Raw genomic sequence first — 26,309 nt, 5'->3', positions numbered from 1 at the left:
TCTTAAGCTTGACCACAGCCCTCTTTCTGAAACAATAAAGCTGCCCTGTATGATTTCGAGATCTCACCGGGAGACATGGCGAAGCTCGATGCACTCAACCGGGGCGAGGCGGGTGCTATCAGCTGGAACCCGGTTGATGGACCATGATTGTCTGTGCTGCCACGACTGGAGGATACCGTGGATTCTGGAGCTGTATTAGTGTCGTTGGGGCGTACAGCATACCTGCGCGAGCTTCCTGTGCAGGAGCAAATATATTCTGCGGGCCCCGCATACATTCTCTCCAGTAAGGTATAACCTACACCGCTGTTTGGGCCAAAGCTCGGGTAGATAGTCTATTTCTGAGATCAGAAGACAGTTTACAAAAAGATCAGATTGGCATCATATGGACATTTTTGGGACATTACGAGCGGGATATCTGCCGGATAACTCACTGCTCTCAGCCTGATATCCTCTGTTCACACTCCTGCTGAGCTTTGCCCTCCATGAAGACTTCGATGGGATTTACCCCAAAATCTGCCTGGCGGCGTCAACCGTGGGAATCACTGGAACGCCACGTCTTTTCCCGGCATAGTCTGATGTTGTCAAAGTCCGCTTCTCTCTTTGACTCCAAACCTCCAACTTCTCTTTCATCCTGGTCGCGCCCCATGTTCCAGCGCAGTCCTTGTTCTGTTCTACTGCCCATTGCACATTTTTAAGCTCAAGTGCCTTCCTTCTGCAGTGTTTTCTCTGCTGGACTTCTTGGTCTCTGGCAAGTTCGGCTGTGGCCCACTGCATCCGTCTGGCCTTGGCTGTAGTGCCAGCTCCTGCACCAATGTCATCTCTGCCCAACTGTGCAAGTACCCTGTACAAGGTGCCTTTCAGTGCGTACCCCACCTCTGTGCCCTGCTGACTACCCCATGAAGGGTGCCTATCGCCGAGGTGTGCACTTCTACTCTTCCTCGAGTTTAGCACACTTGCTCACTAGGTGATGGGATCACCATCTCACAGAATTTGATGGGCCTCGGAGAGTGCTCCACAGTGTGGCATGGTGAATGCCCATGCTGCACCGTACACAAGCATAGTACTGTAGTAGCTCCTGTTACGCGGCAGCGAAACACGAGCATCTAGTTGAGTCGTCACGAGACAAGGTCTTAGTCTAAGACATAAGTCCGTTCAAGTGACACTTCTGGCGATGTCCTCGCACTGAAGGTCGATCAGAGTTCGTTCTTATGACTCGTAGTAGCTGTCTGCTACTGACGGTCGATCTCAGTCAAAGGCAAGTGAAAAACTGGTTTAATGGTAACCAGGTCGAGATGGGGATCCAGCTCGATGAGGTCGTCTACTTATACAAAAAGTATCCGCAGTACTACGCAGTAATACGGGATCGTTCATTGGCTAGATAAGGTGAAACGATGTCTGGGCAAAGTAACAGCGAGGAAGTAATATGTGTGAGAAAGCTGAGTAAGATCATGAGATATAATTAGTACTAATGGGAATTACGAGTCGTGTATCAGAACGAGGTAAAGATGCGGCATACATGCACGTCTTGCATGTTATGATAAGAAGAAGGTCCGGAGTTGGATCCGGTGTAACCCTAGACTAGGGGTTCTGGACATCTGAGTAGAGAATTGGAGGTTACACTCCGATGAGTCATGTGTTAGATCACGTGGTCTGGTAAAGTAAGGGGAACGAAGAAAGGAAAAAGAAAAGACGCGCCATAACGGAGGGAGCATTGTAACAGCTCCTACAATAGTGTCCTGGAGTGTCCTGTAGCATACAGAAAACTAATATATTTGTTATTTACACCCTTATCTGCAATATAACAAGCCGCGAACAGCTATTATGGAAACAAATGACAATGAGGAGCATGCCCTGCATGTTCCCGAGCTCAGCAGGAGATCACTTGGTGAGGTCTCACAGCTCTCGCTCTCCCCGGAGTCTCCCGGGATATGATGATTTCTATCTGGGTGATATCCGTGCCAGATCCGGAAAGAGTCAAGGGATCATCATGTGATATATGGACCCGGATCTCAGCCTGGACTCTGGCCGAAATGGCGGTGTAGCCAGCCTTGAACTGTCTGTAAGTGACTATGTACACCGCCATTTCGGCCAGAGTCCAGGCTGAGATCCGGGTCCATATATCACATGATGATCCCTTGACTCTTTCCGGATCTGGCACGGATATCACCCAGATAGAAATCATCATATCCCGGGAGACTCCGGGGAGAGCGAGAGCTGTGAGACCTCACCAAGTGATCTCCTGCTGAGCTCGGGAACATGCAGGGCATGCTCCTCATTGTCATTTGTTTCCATAATAGCTGTTCGCGGCTTGTTATATTGCAGATAAGGGTGTAAATAACAAATATATTAGTTTTCTGTATGCTACAGGACACTCCAGGACACTATTGTAGGAGCTGTTACAATGCTCCCTCCGTTATGGCGCGTCTTTTCTTTTTCCTTTCTTCGTTCCCCTTACTTTACCAGACCACGTGATCTAACACATGACTCATCGGAGTGTAACCTCCAATTCTCTACTCAGATGTCCAGAACCCCTAGTCTAGGGTTACACCGGATCCAACTCCGGACCTTCTTCTTATCATAACATGCAAGACGTGCATGTATGCCGCATCTTTACCTCGTTCTGATACACGACTCGTAATTCCCATTAGTACTAATTATATCTCATGATCTTACTCAGCTTTCTCACACATATTACTTCCTCGCTGTTACTTTGCCCAGACATCGTTTCACCTTATCTAGCCAATGAACGATCCCGTATTACTGCGTAGTACTGCGGATACTTTTTGTATAAGTAGACGACCTCATCGAGCTGGATCCCCATCTCGACCTGGTTACCATTAAACCAGTTTTTCACTTGCCTTTGACTGAGATCGACCGTCAGTAGCAGACAGCTACTACGAGTCATAAGAACGAACTCTGATCGACCTTCAGTGCGAGGACATCGCCAGAAGTGTCACTTGAACGGACTTGTGTGTTAGACTAAGACCTTGTCTCGTGACGACTCGACTAGATGCTCGTGTTTCGCTGCCGCGTAACATTAGGTCGAGATCTTATTACTCTCTGTGACTTCCCAAAAGTCTAACAATGAACTACCGACTGGACTGAACCTTAAAGACTAAACGATACACCCGATTCGATTGCTAAAGCACCGTTTGAGATTACTCTGTAATCGAGGTAGCTGAAGGGATAGACTGATCACTTATCTTCGGAGAGGGGTCTGTCCGAGAGACCAATAGGCCAAGGAGGCTGAGGTAATCACTCGAGCAATCAGCAAATAGGTGTATCAGTTTGAAGACAGAAGACACTCTACGGGCTTGTTAGCCGATAACGAACGAACCCACTTAGTTAAGGACGGTGTGCAGTCTACATGTAGATGTAGGTCACACGGGAGAATTTATCCACACTGGATTTGAACTTTATCAACCCGACTGCTCCTCCCAAGCAATACATCGATTTCCTCCCATCTCAGGCAGAGTGGGACGCGCAGAGGAATGTACACGTTTTAAATGGATGACCCTTATTCATCAGACCAGACCAGCACATCGATCACCCAGGTGATGACTACGAAGCAAATCTACCCCATAACGTTAGAGAGCTTGTACTGCTACATATCGCAGACAGCGCTATACCGATCTCTTATTGAGGAGAAAGACCAGATGCCCCTTGGAACCCCCCTGCCCAGGATCCCATACCACAATCGACTCTTGCACCAATCGTAACCATTGACATTCCACCAGTGGCTACAATTACCATGGATGAAGGTCGTCACCATGTTAGCCAAAAGGAACTTGGTTTTAGGAAACCTGAGATCTTCAACGGTTCAGACCGTTCGAAGCTCAGGGAATTTATAAACCAATGCAAGAATTACATGGCTGGAAATAGCCGTGTCTATCAAGAGGACAATCAGAAGATTGCATTCGTGCTGTCGCACATGCAAGGAGGGACAGCAGGATCATGGGCACAGAGCTTCATAGAAACGGAACTCACCAATGACGACTTCCTTTCTTATAGGAGTTGGAAAGAGTTCATTATGAGTGTGAACAAAGCATTTGGCGATGAAAATATTGAAGAAACTGCTCGTACCTTGCTACATAACATCAAGCAAGGGACTCGTACCGCGAATGATTACATTGCCGAATTCCGATCGCTTGAATCCAAGGCGAAATTAGAAGATGCCGGAAATATTGAGTATTTCAAATGGGGACTTAACGACCCACTCCGACAAAAGATATATGGGATGGAAAGCATGCCCAAGACACTTGACAAGTGGTACGAATATGCCTCGCAGTTTGATAACCAATGGAGATCTGCTCAGATCTTCAAGCGAGGAGCCACTACGACGACACGAGGAAAGGGCCGATCTGTCCATCGTCCCTACTACTCGACTTCTGCAAAGGATCCAAATGCGATGGATGTTGATTGTATCAATATCTCACGCTTGTCCCCGGACGAGTGACAAAAGAGAATGAAAGAAGGATTATGTTTCCTATGCGAACAGAAGGGCCATATAGCCAACGACAGACAATTTCACCCCTAATCTGGAAGTTTCACCCGTGCTAGAACAATACAGCCCGGGTTGGACACAGACACGATTACATGGATCAAGAAAATGCGAGAAGATCTCGCACAGAAGAAGGAGATACCGAAGGAAGAAACCAGAGAGGAACAGATTGCCTATGTGCGAAACGTCTTCAACAACATGACTGATGAAGAATGAACCCAGTTGGGTTTTTGAAACGACGGCCACTAGTAATGCATGGACCGTCGTATCTTACTGTATCTCCCCTCGTTATTTGTAACACTAGCGGAAATTCAATCACTGTGAATATTTCATTGGGAGAGAAGGAAGATGTTGCAACAGAAGCCTTGATCGATTCCGGTGCGGCCGAAACATTCATGCATATTCGATTTGCGGAAGAAAATGATTTCCTTAAATGGAAATTACTGAAACCGATTAAAGTCGTAAATGCAGACGGCACACCGAATCAGATGGGTACCATTACCCACTGTACCTGGAAGATGATGAAGATTGGAGGAAGGAAGACACTTACTCGCTTTCTCTTAACCGGTATTGGCAAAGAGAATATACTTCTCGGCATGCCGTGGCTTAAACGCCTTAATCCGATGATTAATTGGGAAACCGGTGACTTTTGGTTTGGCAAGGATGCCAAATGGCCGCCGAAAGCCACCGTTGAAGATGTACCAGACGGAGAAGTTTCAATTTTCAAGGAAGATGACCTCCCGGAGTTAATCACCACCGAAACTTCTCTGACCTCATTTGGACATTCAGAATCTATCAGAGAAATCATAGCCGATAACATTGAGCGTGGCGAGTTACCCGCAGTATGGAATGATACCGAATCAGATGAACCACCATTAGAACCCTCTATGGATCAATTGGATGACGACGATCTAGTTATTTCCTATATCACAGGAGAACCAGTTATTGGAATATTTGAACCCATCAAGAAGGAGTCACCTTTAACGAATGAAGAGACTGGAATCACGGTCTTCACTATAAGAAGAGGCCCCACCATCGGAAGAATTACACACAGTACTCGATCCCCATTATTCTGTAATGCACAGAACACAGTTTTTTATAAACCATCTGGTAAATCACAGGAATTGGCACAACAAGCACACAAGGAAGCATCAGCTGTAGACAAACCCAAAACTGTTGAAGAGTTGGTCCCCAACTACCTCCACGATTTGAAGTCAGTCTTTGAAAAAAAAGCAGCCGAATGCTTCCCAGAAACCAGGCCCTGGGACCATGCCATTGACTTGAAACCTGATTTTATTCCACGAGACTGTAAAGTCTATTCGTTATCGCTCAAGGAACAAGGAGCGATGGATGACTTCTTGGAAGAAAATCTGCAAAAAGGATACATTCAACCATCGAAATCCTCCATGGCCTTGCCATTCTTCTTTGTTGGAAAGAAAGATGGAGCACTGCATCTCTGTCAGAACTACCGATACTTAAATGAAGGAACGGTGAAAAATGCCTACCCCCTTCTGCTCATTTCTGAGCTCATGGATCAACTCAAAGGTGCATCAATCTTTACGAAAATGGATTTACGCTCCGGATATAACAATGTCAGAGTCAAAGATGGTGACCAATGGAAGGGCGCGTTTAAGACAAATCGCGGACTTTTCGAACCTATGGTCATGTTCTTTGGACTCTGCAACTCCCCGGCGACTTTCCAAATGATGATGAACGCACTCTTCGAGGACATGATCGATAAAGGATGGATAGTCATTTACATGGATGATATCCTCATCTTCTTGAACAATTTGGAAGAACATCACATTCGAACACGACGTGTACTCTAATAACTCAAAGACAACGACCTATTCCTTAAACTGGAAAAGTGTTTCTTTGACATTAAGGAAGTCAAATTCCTAGGCATGATCATTCGAGAAAACTACATCGGCATGGACCCTATCAAACTTAAAGGAATTGCAGAATGGCCTGAACCAAGCACGGTAAAAGGTGTTCACTCTTTCCTCAGATTTGGAAACTTTTATCGGAAATTCATTGTCAACTTCTCGGATATTGCTAAACCATTGACGAACCTTACGCGTACCGCTGCTGGATCTCCACCTTTTGAATGGACAACAGAATGTCAGACAGCTTTTGATACATTGAAACAACGATTCAGTACTGCCCCAGTGTTGTTGCTGCCCAACAAAGCAAAACCCTTCATTGTTGAATCTGATGCTTCCAAGTTTGCTACGGGTGCAGTTTTATGACAAGCTGATATCAATGAAGAACTCCATCCTTGTGCCTACATTTCACAGATGCTCAACCCAGCTGAACGAAACTACGAAATCTACGACCACGAACTTCTCGGAATCATTCGAGCCCTTACCGAATGGTGCCATTATCTAGAAGGATCCCCTCATCCCGTCGAAGTTTGCAGTGATCACAAGAACCTCACGTACTTCCGTACAGCCCAGAAGTTAAACCCCAGAAGTTAAACTGCCGACAAGCACGATGGAGTCTTAAATTATCACAATACGATCTTCACCTCATTCACGTCCCTGGCACTCAGATGATCCAATCTGATGCGCTATCTTGTCGTAACGGACTCAATGACAGTGAAAGTGACAATGAAGATCGCATCCTTCTACCCGACGCACTATTTGTGCGATCCATTTCCCCGATACTATTTGACGAAATCAGAAATCATGCAGCAAAGGACCTCATTGTTCATGAAGCTCTTGAAGCGATCATGCACAAAGGGCCATTCCCAATGAAGTCCTCACTCTCCGACTGGGAAGTTCACGATGGTGTCATCCTTTACAAAGGAAAGATTTATGTCCCACCATCTGAACCTCTTCATCGTGACCTTGTTCGACTACATCACGACTCCCCTGCCATGAGCCACTCTGGAAAGTTCAATACTCTTGAACTCCTACGTCGTGAATTTTGGTGGCCCGGCATGTATGCATTTGTCAACAATTACGTTGAAGGCTGTGCCGCCTGTCAACAGATGAAACCGAATACTCACCCAACTCGTATTCCTTTGGAACCAATCCCCGCAGACCCACACGCATTACCATTTTCCTATTGCACCACAGATTTTATCACTGACCTCCCCGTTTCCAACGGCTTTGATTCAATCATGGTCGTAGTAGACCATGACCTTACGAAGGGGGTGATTCTTACGCCCTGCCTCAAAACGATCACAGCTGAAGGAACAGCCAAGATTTTTCATGACAAAGTTTACTCGCGATTCAGATTACCTAACCGAATCATCTCAGATAGAGGACCTCAATACGCATCCAAGGTTTTCCAAGAGTTAAATCGACTACTCCAGATTAGATCATCAATGAGCACAGCTTATCACCCTCAGACGGACGGAGAAACAGAATGAGTCAACCAGGAGCTGGAAATCTATCTTCGACTCTATTGCGGAAACAACCCTGAAACATGGGCTGATCGCCTGCCAGACCTCGAGTTTTGTCATAACACGAGGGAACACTCGGCACGGAAGATGAGCCCATTCCATATCATGATGGGATATGAACCACGTGGACTCTCTTCTGTATTCCCAAAGACGAACATTCCATCGGTTGAATCCAGACTTGACATGTTGCAGAAGATAAGACTAGAAGCACTAGCCATGCATGAGTTAGCCAGACAACGGATGGCGAACCGAGTCAGACAAGGATCGCTGAAGTTCACACTAGGACAGAAGGTCTGACTAGACTCGAGGAACCTGAAGGTCAACTATGCCTCGCGCAAGATAGCTCCCAAGCATGAGGGGCCATTTGAAATCATTGAAGTCATCGGATCAGCCAACTATTGCCTCAGACTCCCAAAGACCTGGCGAGTTCATTCTGTGTTCCACACCGCCCTTCTATCTCCTTATCGCAAAAATGACATACATGGTCCGAACTACGTGAACCCACCACCTGATGTCATGGATGATGAAGAAGAGTATGAAGTCAAAGCAATCCTGAATCACAAGGCATATTGAGGTCACCTGAGGTACTTAGTCAAGTGGAAGGAATATTCGTCAGCAGAAAACTCGTGGGAACCTGCCCACAATTTACAGAATGCAAAGCAGACCCTCAACGCATATAAAAGGATGAGGGGAATCGAGTAGAGGATGAGGAAACTGGAATGACTACCACGACGGCCTTCCTAGTTATCTTCCTAATCGTCCTCCACTGCACAACCCTCACTTTCCTTTGGATCATCCACCGAATCCTTATCAGACAACTCGTCGAACACACGCTCTTCACACGAGACAACCCACATGCTAACAGCTGGGGTGATCAGAACGATGCCTGGAACTGACCAGGCAGTTCTTATCTCCATGGGAATGCTCTTTATCGCCCAATGGATTTTCATCTATTTGATTGTTACCCACATCCACGATATTCTATTTCACATCACAGATAACCGCAATCCCCTTAATGACTGAAAGGTATAAAGGGAGGAGAAAACAATGTATCACCAATGCCCACTTCTGCTATAGATGACCTTGTTCACAACATACTTGCTGAAGTCGTTTCTACGATTATGAGTACCCCTGCATCACCTACACTTGTCAATGGAATACCCTCCCGAACACAGACACCCTTCATCCACGCTTCATTGCCTTCACCTTCGATCGAACTCAGTCACGCATCGGACGAACAAGAATTTGCTACACGTCTGATCTCGGCCATCCATACCCCCGTCGACTTCACAGATATTCTCATCGCCCTACGAAATCGCCCGCAAGATCGACAAGCGGTGGTTTCTATGCAACGAGCATTAGAAATGGTCGAGTGGATGCAGACGGCCAGACAAGAGCTCATTGCAGCAGAGGAGAGGACGAGTAGAGCCCGAACCAGAGTCGACCAAGTCTGGTCTCTGATGTGCAGTACAGTCAGTCGTACAGCACAGGAGATCTGGAGGGAGCATGAGGACGAAGACATCGGGCACATCCTCGGATACACCACTGATGGGAGACCCGCATCCACTCCTCGTTCATCACCAGAACCAATTCCTGTTCGACCTCACCCCCCTCGTTCACACGTACCTACAGGTCAATCCCTATTATCGCAACCCTCCTTCTCACACACATCGACTTCTTCGCATCGTAGTCATCCCTATCGTGATGGACGTACATATGAACAAGGACCACGAACTGGCCGAAGGATGTGCTACAGATGTGGAAGTGATCATTATGTCCGGGACTGTCCCTGACGACGATAAAGACTACAAATATTTGTGGGACAAGAAACGTTAGATGGGAGCTGATGTTACAATGCTCCCTCCATTATGGCATGTCTTTTCTTTTTCCTTTCTTCGTTCCCCTTACTTTACCAGACCACGTGATCCAACACGTGACTCATCAGAGCGTAACCTCCGATTCTCTACCCAGATGTCCAGAACCCCTAGTCTAGGGTTACACCGGATCCAACTCCGGACCTTCTTCTTATCATAACATGCAAGACGTGCATGTATGCCGCATCTTTACCTCGTTCTGATACACGACTCGTAATTCCCATTAGTACTAATTATATCTCATGATCTTACTCAGCTTTCTCACACATATTACTTCCTCGCTGTTACTTTGCCCAGACATCGTTTCACCTTATCTAGCCAATGAACGATCCCGTATTACTGCGTAGTACTGCGGATACTTTTTGTATAAGTAGACGACCTCATCGAGCTGGATCCCCATCTCGACCTGGTTACCATTAAACCAGTTTTTCACTTGCCTTTGACTGAGATCGACCGTCAGTAGCAGACAGCTACTACGAGTCATAAGAACGAACTCTGATCGACCTTCAGTGCGAGGACATCGCCAGAAGTGTCACTTGAACGGACTTATGTCTTAGACTAAGACCTTGTCTCGTGACGACTCAACTAGATGCTCGTGTTTCGCTGCCGCGTAACAGGAGCTACTACAGTACTATGCTTGTGTACGGTGCAGCATGGGCATTCACCATGCCACACTGTGGAGCACTCTCCGAGGCCCATCAAATTCTGTGAGATGGTGATCCCATCACCTAGTGAGCAAGTGTGCTAAACTCGAGGAAGAGTAGAAGTGCACACCTCGGCGATAGGCACCCTTCATGGGGTAGTCAGCAGGGCACAGAGGTGGGGTACGCACTGAAAGGCACCTTGTACAGGGTACTTGCACAGTTGGGCAGAGATGACATTGGTGCAGGAGCTGGCACTACAGCCAAGGCCAGACGGATGCAGTGGGCCACAGCCGAACTTGCCAGAGACCAAGAAGTCCAGCAGAGAAAACACTGCAGAAGGAAGGCACTTGAGCTTAAAAATGTGCAATGGGCAGTGGAACAGAACAAGGACTGCGCTGGAACATGGGGCGCGACCAGGATGAAAGAGAAGTTGGAGGTTTGGAGTCAAAGAGAGAAGCGGACTTTGACAACATCAGACCATGCCGGGAAAAGACGTGGCGTTCCAGTGATTCCCACGGTTGACGCCGCCAGGCAGATTTTGGGGTAAATCCCATCGAAGTCTTCATGAAGGGCAAAGCTCAGCAGGAGTGTGAACAGAGGATATCAGGCTGAGAGCAGTGAGTTATCCGGCAGATATCTCGCTCATAATGTCCCAAAAATGTCCATATGATGCCAATCTGATCTTTTTGTAAACTGTCTTCTGATCTCAGAAATAGACTATCTACCCGAGCTTTGGCCCAAACAGCGGTGTAGCCTGTGACAGCTAATTGCAAAACGATAGGCCATTTGGACCCGCGTCATCGCAGTGTGGCTTGTTTGTACTTACCCCCAAATATAGTAATTTTTCTGCAGCCGAGTGTCACGTCACTTCTGTAGCACCAGGCAGTCGATGATTCTGCGCCATTCTGTCGACTGTTGTACTGCACACACAGTATACCGTTTTCAATTCTCTGCCATATGGGCGACCTATACTACCGCGAACATGTCCCGGGCAACAATGCGGGACATGGCACTCCTCCTAGTCACCAGCGAGGCCGACGTGGAGGGACTGGTGTTGCGGCTTTCCTACTTGGCGCGGGACCAATGCCGCCATCGCGTCCGGAAGATATTGCTGTTACTCAGCTTTATGCTAATCTGGACAGGCAACAGCAGGCACCTCCAGCTGTTCTTGAGCAGTCAGTTCCTCCCGACGCACACTATTACTATCCTCCCCTGGTGGCTGCAGTTGTGGAGCCTCTGGCAGAAGGCAAGTCCTATATTTACACCAGAACTATATCACCTACTGATACTTGTCCTATCCAGTGGAGAAGTTTGAGGTGTCTCTCCAGCTCAACACCAGAGATCTGGAGAAGGCAGTTTGTCCTGCAATCGTGAAGTTCCCTGTTGACATCTCCCCCACGGCCTTTCTCTTGGAGGTTTGCTGCACAATGGCCATCGACCACGCAGATCACCTTGGGTGGAAGCTCAATACCGATCGTCGCAGTGATGAACATATCCAACTCGAAAGTGCCGATGACGTGGATATCGCTATCAAGCACACGATCGAGCGACGAGCAAAGGCAGTCAGCCGAAATATTGTCCTAGAGGTTGTGAACAAGGTGAGTGATGGGATATCTACAATCTCACACTCTGACACAGCCTATAGGACTACAAGCCTGGTGCGACAACGATGAAAAAGGCTGATGCCGCACCTGTAACCAAGTCAACAGAGTTGGCTTACAGGGAAGAAATGCAACTGGTCAAGGAGAAGCTCCATTGTGCGAGGTGCCGTAATGAGAACAAGTGGTGCTACGTCGATCCAACTGACCCGAAAGACCATGTCCCTCTCGACATCAAGCACCTCACATTGTGGGCCAGAATAATAGTAAGTTTTTGCTTGTTTGAAATTTGTTAACATTCAGTTGATACATTCCTTAGCATGACGGCAAAGCAGAACGGGACTGTATTGATCCTCCGAACTGTCTCAACCTGGACAAGTTGCGCACTCATCGGATGCACTCGACACGTCAAGCGAAGGTTGCAGATGGCTCGGCACTCCCTCCCATCCATCTCCATTTAGGTTCTCTCCTCTGCGACATTTCGTCAAACCATCATGCACATCACAAGCATCACCACCGCAGTCCAAGCTCATTGGAATCTGAGTGCTCCAAGTCCGAGTCTGATGACAAGGCAACTTCTGTGGTAGTGCCGATTCAGGACATATTGGCAGAGCTGGAGAAGATGCAGCCCGCAGCCAAGTACCCCCAGTTCTATGATGCTTGGGCAGCGAAGGGTGTTCTCTACAGTGGGAGTGCACTTTACTTTGATGTCAAGTGGTATGTGCGTGAGGTGAGAATGCCGGAGGGATTGGTGCGACCTTTCTTAGGTCAGGTGAAGAGTATGGTGGAGCCCAAGAAGTCGAAGAAGCATTCCAGGCATGGTAAGAAGAGGGTACATGTCGCAGCCAATACTGATGCCGACAGTGATGACAAAAATTGTCCTGTTCACATTTAGACTAACCCAATGAATGTATTACTCACCTAACTTCTACTGTACATATTTTACACTAATCCCCACTCAATCCTATGTTTCTTCTTAGTATTGTAGTTACTCTTTAACATTTACTGTATATAGTTTACATCAATCTCCACTCAGACCTACACCGATACAATAGATACTGCTAATCAATCCTCTATAAATTGTTCTATGCAAGATAGCCACTGTCATAGTACCATCCAGCAATATTCTGAGGTGTCATAGCAGTGAAAACCGTCTCCCATAGCATTGCATATGAATCACAGGTATCTTCACCTGTAAGTTCGCCGAGAACGTAGTCACGATTCTGCCTATACATGCTTTCATCGCAGAGAAGCCCTCCTCAATTGGATTCAGATCTGGAGAGTACGGAGGAAGGTAAACAAGCTGCATCCCTTTGCAACAACACTAAGACTCATATCTCGGAGTAGGTTGATATCGAGGCATACCGTGCTTCCACCAGTTCTCGTAAGCCATCAAAGTGATGAGTGCTCGCATTATCCATAACAAGGACTGAATTTGATTGCGGATAGGGGTTCATATTGTCAAGTAATGTGTCAACATATCGTTGGAACTCAACCCCAGTCCAGGAGCGTGTCAGGATGTCTAGATGTAGCACACCATCAAGGGAGATAGCAGGGAGTATAGAATATCTGTTCCTCTTGTTTATTAGAAAGAGTCCATGAGTTAACTCAACCATAAAGTATGCACTGTTGACCTCGCACAAAGTAATCATGACGGTATGCACGATCACCACGTGGAGCCCACCCCTTAGTTCGCTTGGCCATGTGGCGATTGCATGCAGATTCATCAACGAATACCAGGGTCTCTGGGAGATAATGTTCACCTATCTCCACCATATACGCACTCCGTCGGTCCTCATCACGTTCCAAGCCCACACGAGTAAGCTATAGATTATGGGTAGTAATAGACATGGTGAGCACTAGACAAGGCACTCACCACCTTCTGAGTAAAGTCGCGACGGTACAGAGAACGAGATATTGTCGACTTGTGCACTGTCACACTGTAAACTTTCTGTAAATTTTGCCGCAGCTCCGAAAGATACATGTCTGGTGTGCGCTCAATCAGAGACTCCAGAAACTACAAGGAAACTACATGTCAATCAAGGGCATAATAGCTCGTCTGAACTCACGTACAGCTACCTCCAATGACGTTAGTTCGCGTGGTCTGCCAGCTTGAGTCGGGTTTCGTGCAACTTCACCAGTGCTGTGCCAGAGCTGCAGGATGTGCCGTATTGTGTGTTCACTGATGCCAGTGACCCTTGCAATATCAGAGTTTTTCATATGCACAGACATAACAGCTACAAGAGCTTTCTGATCTCGAGAAATATGGCGACGGTTCCCCATGTTTGAGCACTCACAGCCAAAGCGTGCGGATTCTGGACGTAGCGCTGTGACACTCGGCTAGGGAAATTCTACTATATTTGGGGTAAGTACAAACAAGCCACGCCGCGATGACGTGGGTCCAAATGGCCTATCGTTTTGCAACCAGCTGTCAACGCTCTCACGCGGAACGGCAAAAGGCACAGCAAAGCTTAGTCTGCCCTTCCATTCCGGTCTGCTCTATGCGTGCTTGTGTACTCGTTGGTGCGCCGATCTTGATCAGAATATTCTACTGTCATCCAAGTACAATTCGTCAGCCGTCTCCTGAATTCGACATCGCATCCTCGAACGAGCGAAACCTGTGCGCGGTGCGATCATCAACATGAGTGGAACGCTTAACAGCCTATCTCGAATGGCTAGAAAATATTCGGCCAGTTTTACGAAGCCTTCAGAAAGCCAATTATGGCGGCGCTCAGGGACCGTAGGTCGATTTTGATTCCGCGAAGATGCATGAAGGTGGGTGGTCGATCGCTGATCGTCGAAAAGTTGTTCCCGCGATAGATCGATCAAAAAGCCAAGCAGTTGGAACGAATTTTCAAGAAGTCCAGTGAAGTAGCTTGAGCCCTAGAGGTAACAAGGGCACACCATACGATAGAAGTGAGCGCAGAAATTTGCAAGAATGGAATAGAGGAGCCCCACGGTGAACAACTAGGCCAAAAATGAGCGACTCACCTGCAAGTATGTTCACTCCGAGATTGAAATGACTCTTGAGCTCACGAGTCAGTTGCGAATCCTGTGGAATACCACATCAATATACCGTACGGCTACCGTGCAACATTTCTCCCCCACGCCTTCCGCTCCACTGGACATTGGCAACGAGGAACTCGAGCCAGAAAATTGATGTTGGGCTAGAAAGGCCATTGAATGTGTCGTGGGGACGTCTGCCCGCTCGAAGCTCGCAATGGGGAAAGTCTTCGACCTGCAGCCATTGCATTGGCTCAACCAACGGCAAGCTCACATTGCCTGCAAACTCCTGTGCAAGCTGTGAGAAGACCCAAAATCCTGAGACGAGTATTTGAGCCCCGTGAGCGGTGCAGCGAGCACAAGGACGGAAGGCATAGGCGGTGACTCCACGGGGGTCCTTGCTGCTCATGAACTCTGCATATATGATAGAGGACAATCAGGGGAGTATGCGAAGAAACAAATCATCGGGAACGAGCGAAACATCACTCAGGATTTCTTCTACCCCACTTATTTGGTAACAAGTCGATGTGGCGACCGTCGTCAGGCATGTAGACGCCTGTCGAGGTTGCTAATAACGTCCGAGATATTGTCTGCCTCGCGATGACGAAGATCTATGCGGGGAAGAGCAACACGACGATGAGAGCCGACATTGTGATGAACAAGGGGTTATAGTCTCAGTATTATCAGGTACTCAACGGTGTGCTACGAAGTTGTACGTGTAGGACAATCCCGGAGTCCGTAGAACGTGGTGTCAACAGCCTAAAGGTAGATAGATTTCAGCCTGAACGTAAACACACGCAGTACTGCATTGTCCACACACCATTACTTCACACTGCTTGGCCTTTGTCGGCTCCCAGAAACCAGACTTCATGACCATTTCCCTCCACTGCAAACACTCCAGCGTTCGGCAAGAAGTCGTCAACCATGAGGATATGCAGGTATTGTGTGGCCACGCACGTTCCCACCCTTTTCGCCTCTATTCGTCTTATTGCTCTTTCCGACCCGGGAGGAACGGCAGGCCGGAGGCGAACACCCTCGAAGCCATATCCAAAGACGAGCCTTCTGTAATTCTTCAGCTGGCGATACTCGACTGCGAATATGGTCTCGCCCGTTGCAGTGAACTTCGTCTTCGAAACTGCATGTCCGCACCTTGATCCTGCGATAGTAATATCACCAGTCCCGGAAAAGAGGAGGCTAGCTGGCGCGGCCCCCGCGGCTATTTCCGTGACGGAAAGGTAGCGGCGACGCGCGCATCCATATCCGAACCCTCCCCGGTGGAGACGTGAGCGTCCACGAAGAGCTTGATGCCAGTGATGAGATACAGCTTCATGCTCCCTTGAATTCTGATCCAGGCCCTAATAGCTTCGTCCTTGAGCAGCTCGGGGAGAACATTCTCGGCATTGCGAGGAACGACTGTGCGTAAGAGCGCAGTCGATGGTAGTATGTTCGCGCCCAGACTTGCTGTACTTTGCATGAAACAGCTTGGTGAGCGCGGAACGGAATTCCACCTTCGTAACGGAGTCTAGTAGGCTATGTACGGATCGCTGGGACGTTTCGTGGACCAGGTCATCCGGGATGAATGGTGAGGAGTCTTCTGGAACATAGGACTCCCTGGGTAGCAACGGATTGGTAACGATGCGGCCAATCCTGGCATCCTTCGACGTAAGGCCCAACGGGAACAGGATAAAGGTCAGGCTCCTGCCCATCCGGCCTTGGGAGGTAGGGGCCCATCCCAGAGCTCAGGCTTATAGGTCTGTGTAGTCAATTAGTACCATAGAAACATGATGCTTTTTCGTTACCTAGTCCATCCAGGAGCAATGCACGGCCGAACGTTCAAGTTCAACGATGTCCACACCCTTTGTGAGTGTTGCACAACATGCAGAGGGTCCCGGGGCTTGGACAGTGCATGCAGGGTGCATGATGATAGTATTAATAATCCGGTACTATGGAGACCGTAGGAAGGAGGTTGCATGGAGCTGGCGGCAGACGATGATGAACGTGGGCACGCGAGGTTAAACAAGAAAGAAATGTGACTCTAGAGGAACCTTGTGAGATGAGGACGAGATAGATTCAATGGATGATCGAGCGCAGAAGACAAAAGGAATCTGATACTGACAACTCAAGGCTAGATCACCGCTCGTCATTGTCGTCATAGGTAAATGGCGCCGTTGCATCCTGGAGCGTGTCACCGTAAACGAAACAAATAGGCGGACCTCCGCAGTACTGTGCAACGGTGCCCACCCACTACAGTAACCCTCCCAGAGCGTGTGCTTGAAAATAGAGCTGAGACCTTTGCAAGACAAACAGTATTGGACAGTCGCGACTTTCTTGCCCTGACTGAATGGCGTGGCTTGGATACCGCAGGCCGATCCTGTAATCCTGAGCATGAGCCACCTTCTGAACATGCACGGATTGTCAGTGGTGTCAGTCCTGGCTGTACACTTGAACACAACGAGGATAGCGAGGTGGATATGTTCGACGGTGATACGACAGAAGGAATGATCGCCGAACGATCTCAAGCATGAAGTGAACAGATTGTCGATCGAAATGCAGAGCGCTTGCTGTGGGCCCTTACACATCCATCCATCGTGCCTGCACGAAATGCAGGGTTCACAATTCCAGGTGGGCGATGGTGATGACTGATCATACGCACGCACCGGAAGTTCTGAGTCGACGGCATGCTTCGTACGCTTTTCCCTCCCAAAATTATTCACTGCGCTTACCGACCTACTTCGTCTCCCCGCTCTCTCACCTGCTCTCCCAATCCGATGACATGATACCGCTCCGGCATGTATAAATACCCCATCCTCGAGCTGGATAAGCCTCCTCTCACTTCCCTTCAGTTTATGAGTGTGATCCTCCTCCCCCATGTCGCTCAGCATCACTTCATCCGTCTGCCTCTCTTCCGGTGAGCACGTTCTCATCGCACCCAAAGCCCCCCTCACCGAACTTCATGATGTATGTTTCGTGCAGGCCATAAGATGCCCCTACTTGGCCTCGGCGTCTTCCAGGCAGAGAACTGCGTGACCGCTTGTGTCGCTGCACTGAAGCTCGGCTACAGGTACAGTTCTCTTCACGACTTATTTGCAATTCATTACATTAATGGCTCTCCAGACACATCGACTCCGCGCGGTACTATGCGAACGAAGCGGAGGTCGGCAACGCCATCCGGGAGAGCGGTGTCCCGCGCGAGGAGATCTTCATTAGTGCGTTCGTTGCCTCGCCTCCTGATTGATATGTCCCTGCTACTTTCTGACCCGTGCTTGTCCTATATAGCGACGAAGGTCATGTCCGATGAACATGGCTATGCCAACACGCTGAAGGCAGTCGACAACTCACTCAAGCGGTTCAGCTTCGGTGCGCGTCCAATTCTCTGCATGTAGTATAAACTTACACAGCTGTGTCCTGCAGATTGTCTCGATCTCTTCCTAATTCACAGCCCGCTTTCTGGAACAGAAAAACGTCTTGAAACGTGGCGCGCGCTCTTGGATGCAAAGAAGGCGGGAAAGCTGAGGACGGTCGGCGTCTCGAATTAGTAGGAGTTCTTTCACATAAACCTCGAATTGTGCCGGTGCACTTTACTCAGAGCATTTGCCGTTTGTAGTAATGTGCAGCACCTCGAGGAGATCCGCGAAGTGGGCCTCGAAACGCCCGCTGTCAACCAGATCGAGGTACATCTTGGCTCACTGTAGACTCTGTTATGTGGCTAACTCCTCAATTTAGCTTCACCCCTTCTGCCAGCAGAAGCCGATCGTGGACTACTGCAACGCGCACAACATTTTCGTGCAGGCATACTGCCCTCTCATCCGCGGTAAGAACTTCGACAACCCGGTGCTTATTGAGGTCTCCAAGAAGGTGCGCACTTGCTATTGCTCCGTTCTTGTGGGTTTCGAGGATTGCTGATATCCTGGGTCATTCTCCGCATGTAGTACAACAAGGATATCGCGCAAATCCTTGTCCGGTGGTCTCTCCAGCGCGGGTATGCCACGGTTTTATCGCTGCAGTCTCTATATTTTCTTGATGCATCCTTCGCCACACAGATTCAGCCCACTCCCCAAGTCTTCACAGCCCACACGTGTCCAGTCGAACGCCGAACTCTATGACTTCGAGATCTCACCCGAAGACATGGCAAAGCTCGACGCGCTCGACCGGGGAAAGGCAGGCGCAATCAGCTGGAACCCGGTCGACGGGCCGTGATTATCTGTGCTGCCCGAACAGGGGGATACCATGTGGGACTGTGTCGGTGTCGTTAGGGTGTACGGCGCACCTGCGCAAGTATTCTGTAGCTCGCACAGAAGGAAATATATTCCATGTGACCCACATACACCCTATCTGGTAAGGAATAACGCAAGCTTTTGCTTACAGAGGTGTCGACGCAGGCTGGGCCTGTACAAAGGCGTTGGCTGCGCTACCACAGCCTAGTTCCATGTGCTCGCGCTCAACTCTGATGAGCGCGAAATGGCAAAAGGTTAGACACAATTTCTCACCTCATTCTGCCCCTCCATTCCAGCCTGCACGACGCGCGTTTTCGTGTACTCGTTGGCGCGCCGATTGAGCAAAATACTCTACGTACACGCCGGACTGTCTCCTGTTGGCATGCTGTCGTCCAAGTGCAACACGAAGTCGTCTGCTGAATGGTCATAGGGACCACGAATGAGCGAACCTGTGCGCCGTATGATCATCAGCATCAGCGGAATGCTTAACAGCTCCCCACATAGTATGTTATCAGCTGGGTACATACTCTATCGTGAATGCTGAGCACGATTGATCATTCGTCCGCCAAGACGGCGTCCGATGGGTCGTTAAGCCCTCTCGACGTACAGGCAGAATCTCCATAGCAGTGAATAGTGTGAACAGCGAAGTCGCCTTCACCTCGAAGCACGGTACTTAGATTGCGGGAACGAAGGAAGGAAATGCAGCGGAAGCAACTTCTCTTGACGGGACGCTTGTGGCACTCACCCGTGAGTTCTGCATCGTAGATTCATCCAAAATCTCCATTGCGCGGAGCACTGACTCGGAACCATTGTAGTGCCGATCTACCAAGGCAAAGCATATACGCTCGTCCCTCTCGGGTGGACGCTGTCAAACGACCTCGCTCCTAGTGAAGAAAGCGCTTCCACAAGTGCTGCCGTCAGCGCCAAGCAGATATCTTTACCCATCATCTTCTGCAAGGTTCCCCTAGGCGCCGAACTCGACAGAAAGCAGAAGCTCGCATGCCGACCGATTCAGTAGATTCACCTTGCACCAGGAACACATGCGTTTGTGTACTCGTTGGCGTCCGGTCCGATTGAGCGAAGTGCTCCACTCAGGCTGTGCGGTCTCCTATTAGGTCAAAATCTAGATACATGTTGTCCTGAATCTATCACCGGGGCTAGAAAGGAGTGAACCTGAGCAGTGCGATCGTCAACATAAGCTGAACACTAAATAACTCACTCAACGTCATAGCGCAGTTACTTTCGACCATCCGGGTTGCGGCTACTGAGTAGCCATGCTCTGTTGTGGACGCTGGTTTGGTTACGAATGCACTGGCTGCCACCGGGAGTTCGCAAACCCCTTAAGCCACAACTTGGATGTCAAGGGCATGATGAGGTCCTCAGGCGAGGGCATCCGAAGGATCTCGTAGATCCACAGCTATCGGGAGTGACCCATCCACTATTCGACCTGGCGGTCCCTCCTGTCCGGCCCATCATGTTCGTGTACCGGCCGATCTCCTGAGATTCATCTTGCGCCACGAACTGCTGGACTCGCCGGTGTCATATTGCAGAGCCTGTGACACCGAGATGCGCTCGCGCTGCTCGCGGTGTCGCGAAATTGAGGCATCCAGGTTGCGATCGACCTTAGACAGCAGCTGCAGATGAGAGAGCATCTACGTATCGGGAGCTCGCCCCTAGCGCGCAGCCGCGAAGGAGAATGACGAAAGTACCTCGACAAACGCGGTCGTCCGCGCACCCAAGAGATCTCTTTCCCGGTCGTCTTCGACGATGTTTTCCCAGGCATCGCTCTCACAAAACATCAGAGGCAATCTCTCTGCAGGTCGACCGACAGCAAGCGGATGCTGGCGTCCTGAACAATCCCGTCAGATTCACCTTGAGCCGCAAACGGCTGGACACGCCGGTGTCGCATCGCAGTCTGAAACGCCGAGAAATTCACCGATGTACTGGGATTGCTCCCGTCGAAGGGCAATGGCACAAGTTACCGACGAAGCCTAGAAAAATTTGTTCCTTCCACGCACCGAATGCGAACAATCCGCTCTTGAAGGCCAAATGTAATGCGCCAGAATGCCTTCGTGCTCGAGACTTCAGTTGCCAGAAATAATGGCATGTTCAAGGCATTGGACCACAACGGATGGTTCCTGCAAACCACCCCGACAATCAGTCTGAGATCCAAAGGCAGACAGTGCAAGACTGCGGTACTGAATAAGATGGAGCTTGACACACAGTAAGATATGTACGGGCACCAGCGCGCGCTGACGTCCTTGGCATGGGTGCATCGAAGTTATTGTCGATCCAGCTTAAGACAATAACGAGATACGCACTGGACATACTTTATACTTCTAAGCCGCGTCCAACGAATACCAGTATGTATCCCGATTTGCACCGGAGACGTCGACATCTTCGTCTGATTCAGGGTGAAGACGATAGTGCCTGTGCTAATGCCGATCTCTCAGCGTCAATCATCGTGTATATCGTTAAGCCACTCACTCCAATGCAAGGAAGATCGGCGGAGAGATTCGGAACCTGGAGAACGCGCAGAACCGATAGAGTGTAGCGAGAAATGGACGGGATGGGCGGCGCATCGCGATACGATTCTGGTATACTGTGTTAGAAAACCTGGGGTACGTGGTGAGGCGAAAAAGTAGATGAACAGGACATCCACGGGCAGATAGAACCGGACGAACGTACCTGGAGAAGTGGGCACGCTCCAACACAAGCTTCAGTGAGTGTTAGGCTATCGTTGCGTACCTCGTCCGTCTGTCCACGTCATATCCGCCTGTCCCGCGAAGATACATTCTCCATTCTCCATTCATTTCGCTGCCACCTACATTACTTCCAGCGATGCTCCGGTGCCGTCATCTCAAATGGCCACTGTAGGCCTTCGACGAAGAGGCGGGTCGAATCGTGCCGCGTCCGGTACATAGTCTGAATAGAGGCAGATGCAAAGAACACCGGTGGTCAAAGAAATCAAATCGGTCGATAAGGACGAGGGAAGACACGAGAACTCACCAAATTTAGACTGACGACCATACGTATGAGCAGTTAGTAGCTCGTAACCATGGGACAGAGTGAGACGCGAGTCGATTGTGTTGAAATTATTGGCCTCTGCGAGGAGTACTATCCGGAAGTTGTAAAACAAGAACGTCGAGCGTTGAGAACCAGATTGCCCTGCAGGAGACTTTTGCTGTGCATCTCATCGGACCTGCAACAACACATTCCTCGATCGCCGCTAAATGGCGACCACCAGCAAGGAATATCTAGTCTACGAGTGCGAACGTCAGATCAGGGACGATGACAGCACTCACAGACTTGAGAGTGTGAGGACTATTATTCCATCAGGCATCGCCCATTTGACAGCTGAGCGCTCGAATTTGACCACGGTGTTGTTCGTACATCCGCGGAGACTCCCTTCAGTAGCATGGGAGGGAAATTTGAAGGAAACAGACGGTATACCTAAAGTCCCGCATTTCAACCCAGAGATGAGATCAGCATTCACAACCTCGGAGATATGATGATACCGCAGCGCGAAGGAAGTACTGAGTTCCTAAGTTGACGCGGATTTGACGTGTGAAGAACGCTCCACGTGAACGTCTTGCGAAAATCAGATACCGCGGGCGGTTTGACGCAAAGACATCGTGGTTCGTTGACCGGAGCCCTGGGGTTCTGCTCTGGTTGGGGGGGAGAGCTTTGAGAACGCCGCGGTCATAACACGGAGTTGACGGGTAACTGACGCCGAAAATCGACCGGAACTCCTGGTCAGCGTCGACAAAAACACGTTCAAATGCACGCAATAGGAAAGACGACGTCCGCTGCAGTGGACATGGCGAGGGTGTGTAAGATAAGGCAATCCGGTGACAGGATTGTCGCTCAGGCGGCTTTGAGCACGTTACACGGTCGCTCTCCCCTGGACAACTTACTCAGCAAGCGTGCACGTAGCTCGAATCCTGAATGGCAATGAGTCTTCACTTACCGAATGCTCTCAGCGCGGTGTATGGAGCCTACCTAACGAGTGCGAGTCAGGATCAATAATCCACTGGGATAGCATTACGAACCATGGTCGGGTTACCGGCATGCCGATGCATGTGAACACCTCCGCCAATACAAACAGCGACACAAAAATTTCTGGACAGTTGGGTGCGCAGCAAGAAAACTGATACAGGTTCTGCGCAGCCTCGCGGCGCTGACGGTTGACCGAGCTCGTCACACGGCGCGTCTACGAACGCGTCGTCTTCTAGCATCGGGCGCAGTAGTAGCTACTAGCCAGCTGTTTTCACTAGGAAGAAGAGAGGTACTCGCCGGGCTCATGGTTGTGAACTCCAACGTTGATAGGCGCCTGGTTCGGCCGCGAGCGACTCCATAGAAGAGCTACTCGAGTCAACTTGGACTGGCCGGCTGGTGTGCGCGTCACGACTTTGGGGGTTTATGCAACAGACTGCGCACGAACTGAGACAGAGCGCGTGCGCCGTCGAATCACCGCACATGCGAAATAAGTGCATATTGGACTGCATGCCCGACAAGACGGCGGCCATACGGAGTTGGGGTCCACAGACGTGGAACGCGTTAGAAATCCAGGGTGCAAAGATCCGGATCTGTTGTGGGCGCACCGCAGATCATCGACATTCCAAAAGGAAAGTTCTGTGAGCATTCCAGGCCCGGTGGATGTGTGAGCGAATTATTCGAATATCTATATGCAGAGATTATACGATACAGGAGCACTACGTTGGCAGCAACAGTAACAGAGGGGACGCGTACATAATACAGGACTAAGTAACTATGTACGGTACGTCACACGGGCGATTATAGGTAAGTGGGAGGCTGTGTAGAATGCGGTTACTGTGGGCTGGATACGGATGCGGTGTGCGGTGCTGTAGGGTTGTGTCAGGTAGACGTAATAGCAGATGTGGCCGGGGGAAAGTGGATAGGGTACCCGAATATCGAGTGAGGAGAGCAGAGGAGAGTAAGCGAGCGAGCGATGGCGAGGGGGAGGATTGCGGGCTATGTGGACAGAATATTTTATAGATTATATTTTGCAATATGACGCATTATGGTCAGAGAGGCAAGCAGTTCTGGCGGGGGCAGTCAGCGGTGGGAATCATGAGTGAGGTGCACAGCGCGCGACCACTCACCTCCGATAAGATGTGGATACGATTCTTCTACGGTGAGTACGCAACCCGACGACGACTGATATTGCGGCTCGCCGGCGGGCTTGAGACTGTAGGAAGCGACATGATAGCCGCTAGAGTTCACACACTGCAAAAGGGGGGGTCGTCGAATTCAGAGAGGTGTGCGACACAGAAGGGGAGCGCGTGCGTACTGTCCACTCGTCATCTGCGTCCGAGCGCCACTTCCAGCGGTATTCCTGCCCGTCGGATGCAACAAACTTACGCTGCTTCGAGCTGCGAGGAAGCCCGTCAACAACGCGCCTGGCCGAGAGGCAGATGGACACGTACCTGCCCAATGGCGACAGCTTAGTGAGGTAGTCGCTCATGTTCACGGCCTCCTTCTCGCCGACCTTGATGGTTCCGAGAGCGTGTCCGGCACCGAAATCGAGGCAAGCAAGAGGGACAAGAAGGCCCCCGCGATTGACACCGCGGGAGGTCATATCGTACACCATATACGCGGTGTGGGTGTCGGAACGCAGGGTACAGCGGACGGTGAGGCTGATGCGTTTGTAGAGGTCGACGAACTCGGAGCCAGCGAGATCGCCAGACTGGTCCTCGAGGAAATAGGGGACACCGTAGACGGTAGCCATCGTAGTTGGATAGCGAGGACTGCAGGGGACGAGGTATGTGTAGGGAAGGGTGAGTTTATCTGGCCAGAGCTGTGCGAGGCGGTATTATATAAAGAACGTAAAGGCGAGCGGTGGAGAGTGAGCGGAAACAAAGGAGGGGCAGGGAGTCGAATGGTCCGAAGCTGAGAGGAATAGAATTATAGGACCGGGAGGGGGCGTATTGTACGGTGGTATTTATTCTTGAGGAGGGCGGCAGCACTAGCCTGAAGAGGGTTGGTCCCCAGGAAAGGCGATATCAGTCTTCTCGGCACTTCCCGCCGCTCAGGCGCCGCCCCCCGACGTTCGGGTATATATGGTAATTCAAGTACATCATACCTGCTTCAGAAACACGCACGCGCCTCGCGCCCACCCATTGTTGTCAATATTTTTGTTCCTCACCCCGAGACCGGAAGAATTTTACGCAGCCGCTGTCGAGAGGTCCGCAGGGTCGGAAATTTGGGAAATTTACTGCAGGTACGACGGTGACGGCCCGCTGGCCATGGCCGCATCGATAACCGCGGTGGATTCCTTTCTGCGGCAATCGATGAGATCGGGCTTAGGTTCTCCGGCCAGCGTCTCCGGTCGAAATCACCGGTTGGTGCTCGTGGGCTCACGACGACGACGCCCAGCGACGCTCTCGTCCTGCTGACTCTGAAACACGCAGTCTCCTCCAACGCTTTCCACCTCGCACTTGGCTACGACGGCGCGTCCAAATACGCAACCTAGACACGACTCTCGGCTGCGACTCTCTCCCTGAGCGGGTCCCTTCTTACCGCGCTCGGACGCTGTAGACAGGACTAGAAGGCCTAGCATCCCAATCCATTCCCCCTCGCTTGACGTTCTTTCGAGACCGTTTATTCTAGACGACATCAATACCCGGAGAGTTCAAGGCCGCCGTGCATCTGCACGGCTTCTGCGCGGCGGACGGGTAACACAACGCGTCTCGCCCTGGGCGAAGCAGACAGGACCAATAATATATTTCGGTTTCCCTCCGTGAAACTCGCCTTCCCAGCGTCATCACGATAAGCGCCCCCCGATGCTCCAAGGGCATCTCCCGAACGACATCAGGAACATGTTAACCATCCTGGCCATTGCAACTCGCAACTCGCATGACATAACACCTACATTTTAGTAGGCATCGATGCCCGCAACCTGCTAAGAATTTGTGCAACTTACAAGCGCATGCGCATAATACAACGGCTGAGCACCGAGGCATTTGTCAGGTTACATGTACAGCCTCGCAACTACGGCGGGAAGAAGGGGGCGAATACGCAGCGGTGCGACGAGAAGTGGAAG

The 26,309-nt window shown here is 50.0% G+C and overlaps 7 protein-coding genes across 7 annotated transcripts; 5 read left to right on the top strand and 2 right to left on the bottom strand.

Annotated features, from left to right (window-relative positions):
* Positions 1-3,751: 3,751 nt before the first annotated feature.
* Positions 3,752-4,456, top strand: SCP_0300150 (hypothetical protein; the record flags this gene model as incomplete). The annotated part of the gene is made up of 1 exon (XM_027755412.1): positions 3,752-4,456. The coding sequence occupies one exon, from the start codon at positions 3,752-3,754 to the stop codon at positions 4,454-4,456; it is 705 nt and encodes a 234-aa protein (XP_027611213.1).
* A 641-nt stretch (positions 4,457-5,097) lies between these two features.
* SCP_0300140 (hypothetical protein) lies at positions 5,098-6,330 on the top strand (the record flags this gene model as incomplete). Its single annotated transcript, XM_027755411.1, has 1 exon — positions 5,098-6,330. The coding sequence occupies one exon, from the start codon at positions 5,098-5,100 to the stop codon at positions 6,328-6,330; it is 1,233 nt and encodes a 410-aa protein (XP_027611212.1).
* Positions 6,331-8,968: 2,638 nt separating this feature from the next.
* SCP_0300130 (hypothetical protein) lies at positions 8,969-9,746 on the top strand (the record flags this gene model as incomplete). The annotated part of the gene is made up of 2 exons (XM_027755410.1): positions 8,969-9,542; positions 9,601-9,746. The coding sequence occupies 2 exons, from the start codon at positions 8,969-8,971 to the stop codon at positions 9,744-9,746; spliced, it is 720 nt and encodes a 239-aa protein (XP_027611211.1).
* A 1,664-nt stretch (positions 9,747-11,410) lies between these two features.
* On the top strand, positions 11,411-12,921 carry SCP_0300120 (hypothetical protein; the record flags this gene model as incomplete). Its single annotated transcript, XM_027755409.1, has 4 exons — positions 11,411-11,678; positions 11,731-12,026; positions 12,074-12,292; positions 12,346-12,921. The coding sequence occupies 4 exons, from the start codon at positions 11,411-11,413 to the stop codon at positions 12,919-12,921; spliced, it is 1,359 nt and encodes a 452-aa protein (XP_027611210.1).
* Positions 12,922-16,245: 3,324 nt separating this feature from the next.
* On the bottom strand, positions 16,246-16,503 carry SCP_0300110 (hypothetical protein; the record flags this gene model as incomplete). The annotated part of the gene is made up of 1 exon (XM_027755408.1): positions 16,246-16,503. The coding sequence occupies one exon, from the start codon at positions 16,501-16,503 to the stop codon at positions 16,246-16,248; it is 258 nt and encodes an 85-aa protein (XP_027611209.1).
* Positions 16,504-17,897: 1,394 nt separating this feature from the next.
* Positions 17,898-19,226, top strand: SCP_0300100 (Uncharacterized oxidoreductase; the record flags this gene model as incomplete). Its single annotated transcript, XM_027755407.1, has 9 exons — positions 17,898-17,937; positions 18,003-18,090; positions 18,144-18,235; positions 18,306-18,386; positions 18,441-18,564; positions 18,634-18,700; positions 18,753-18,884; positions 18,959-19,008; positions 19,070-19,226. The coding sequence occupies 9 exons, from the start codon at positions 17,898-17,900 to the stop codon at positions 19,224-19,226; spliced, it is 831 nt and encodes a 276-aa protein (XP_027611208.1).
* Positions 19,227-24,256: 5,030 nt separating this feature from the next.
* On the bottom strand, positions 24,257-24,995 carry SCP_0300090 (hypothetical protein; the record flags this gene model as incomplete). Its single annotated transcript, XM_027755406.1, has 4 exons — positions 24,257-24,309; positions 24,370-24,493; positions 24,558-24,639; positions 24,694-24,995. 4 exons carry the CDS (start codon positions 24,993-24,995, stop codon positions 24,257-24,259), a joined length of 561 nt encoding a protein of 186 aa, XP_027611207.1.
* Between the last annotated feature and the right edge of the window lie 1,314 nt (positions 24,996-26,309).

This window comes from Sparassis crispa, assembly GCF_003851025.1.
Source record: "Sparassis crispa DNA, contig_000002F, whole genome shotgun sequence".
In the NCBI taxonomy this organism is placed as follows: Eukaryota; Fungi; Basidiomycota; class Agaricomycetes; order Polyporales; family Sparassidaceae; genus Sparassis; species Sparassis crispa.
Note: the sequence above shows the minus strand (reverse complement) of the source record. Positions and strands in the feature narration are given on the sequence as shown.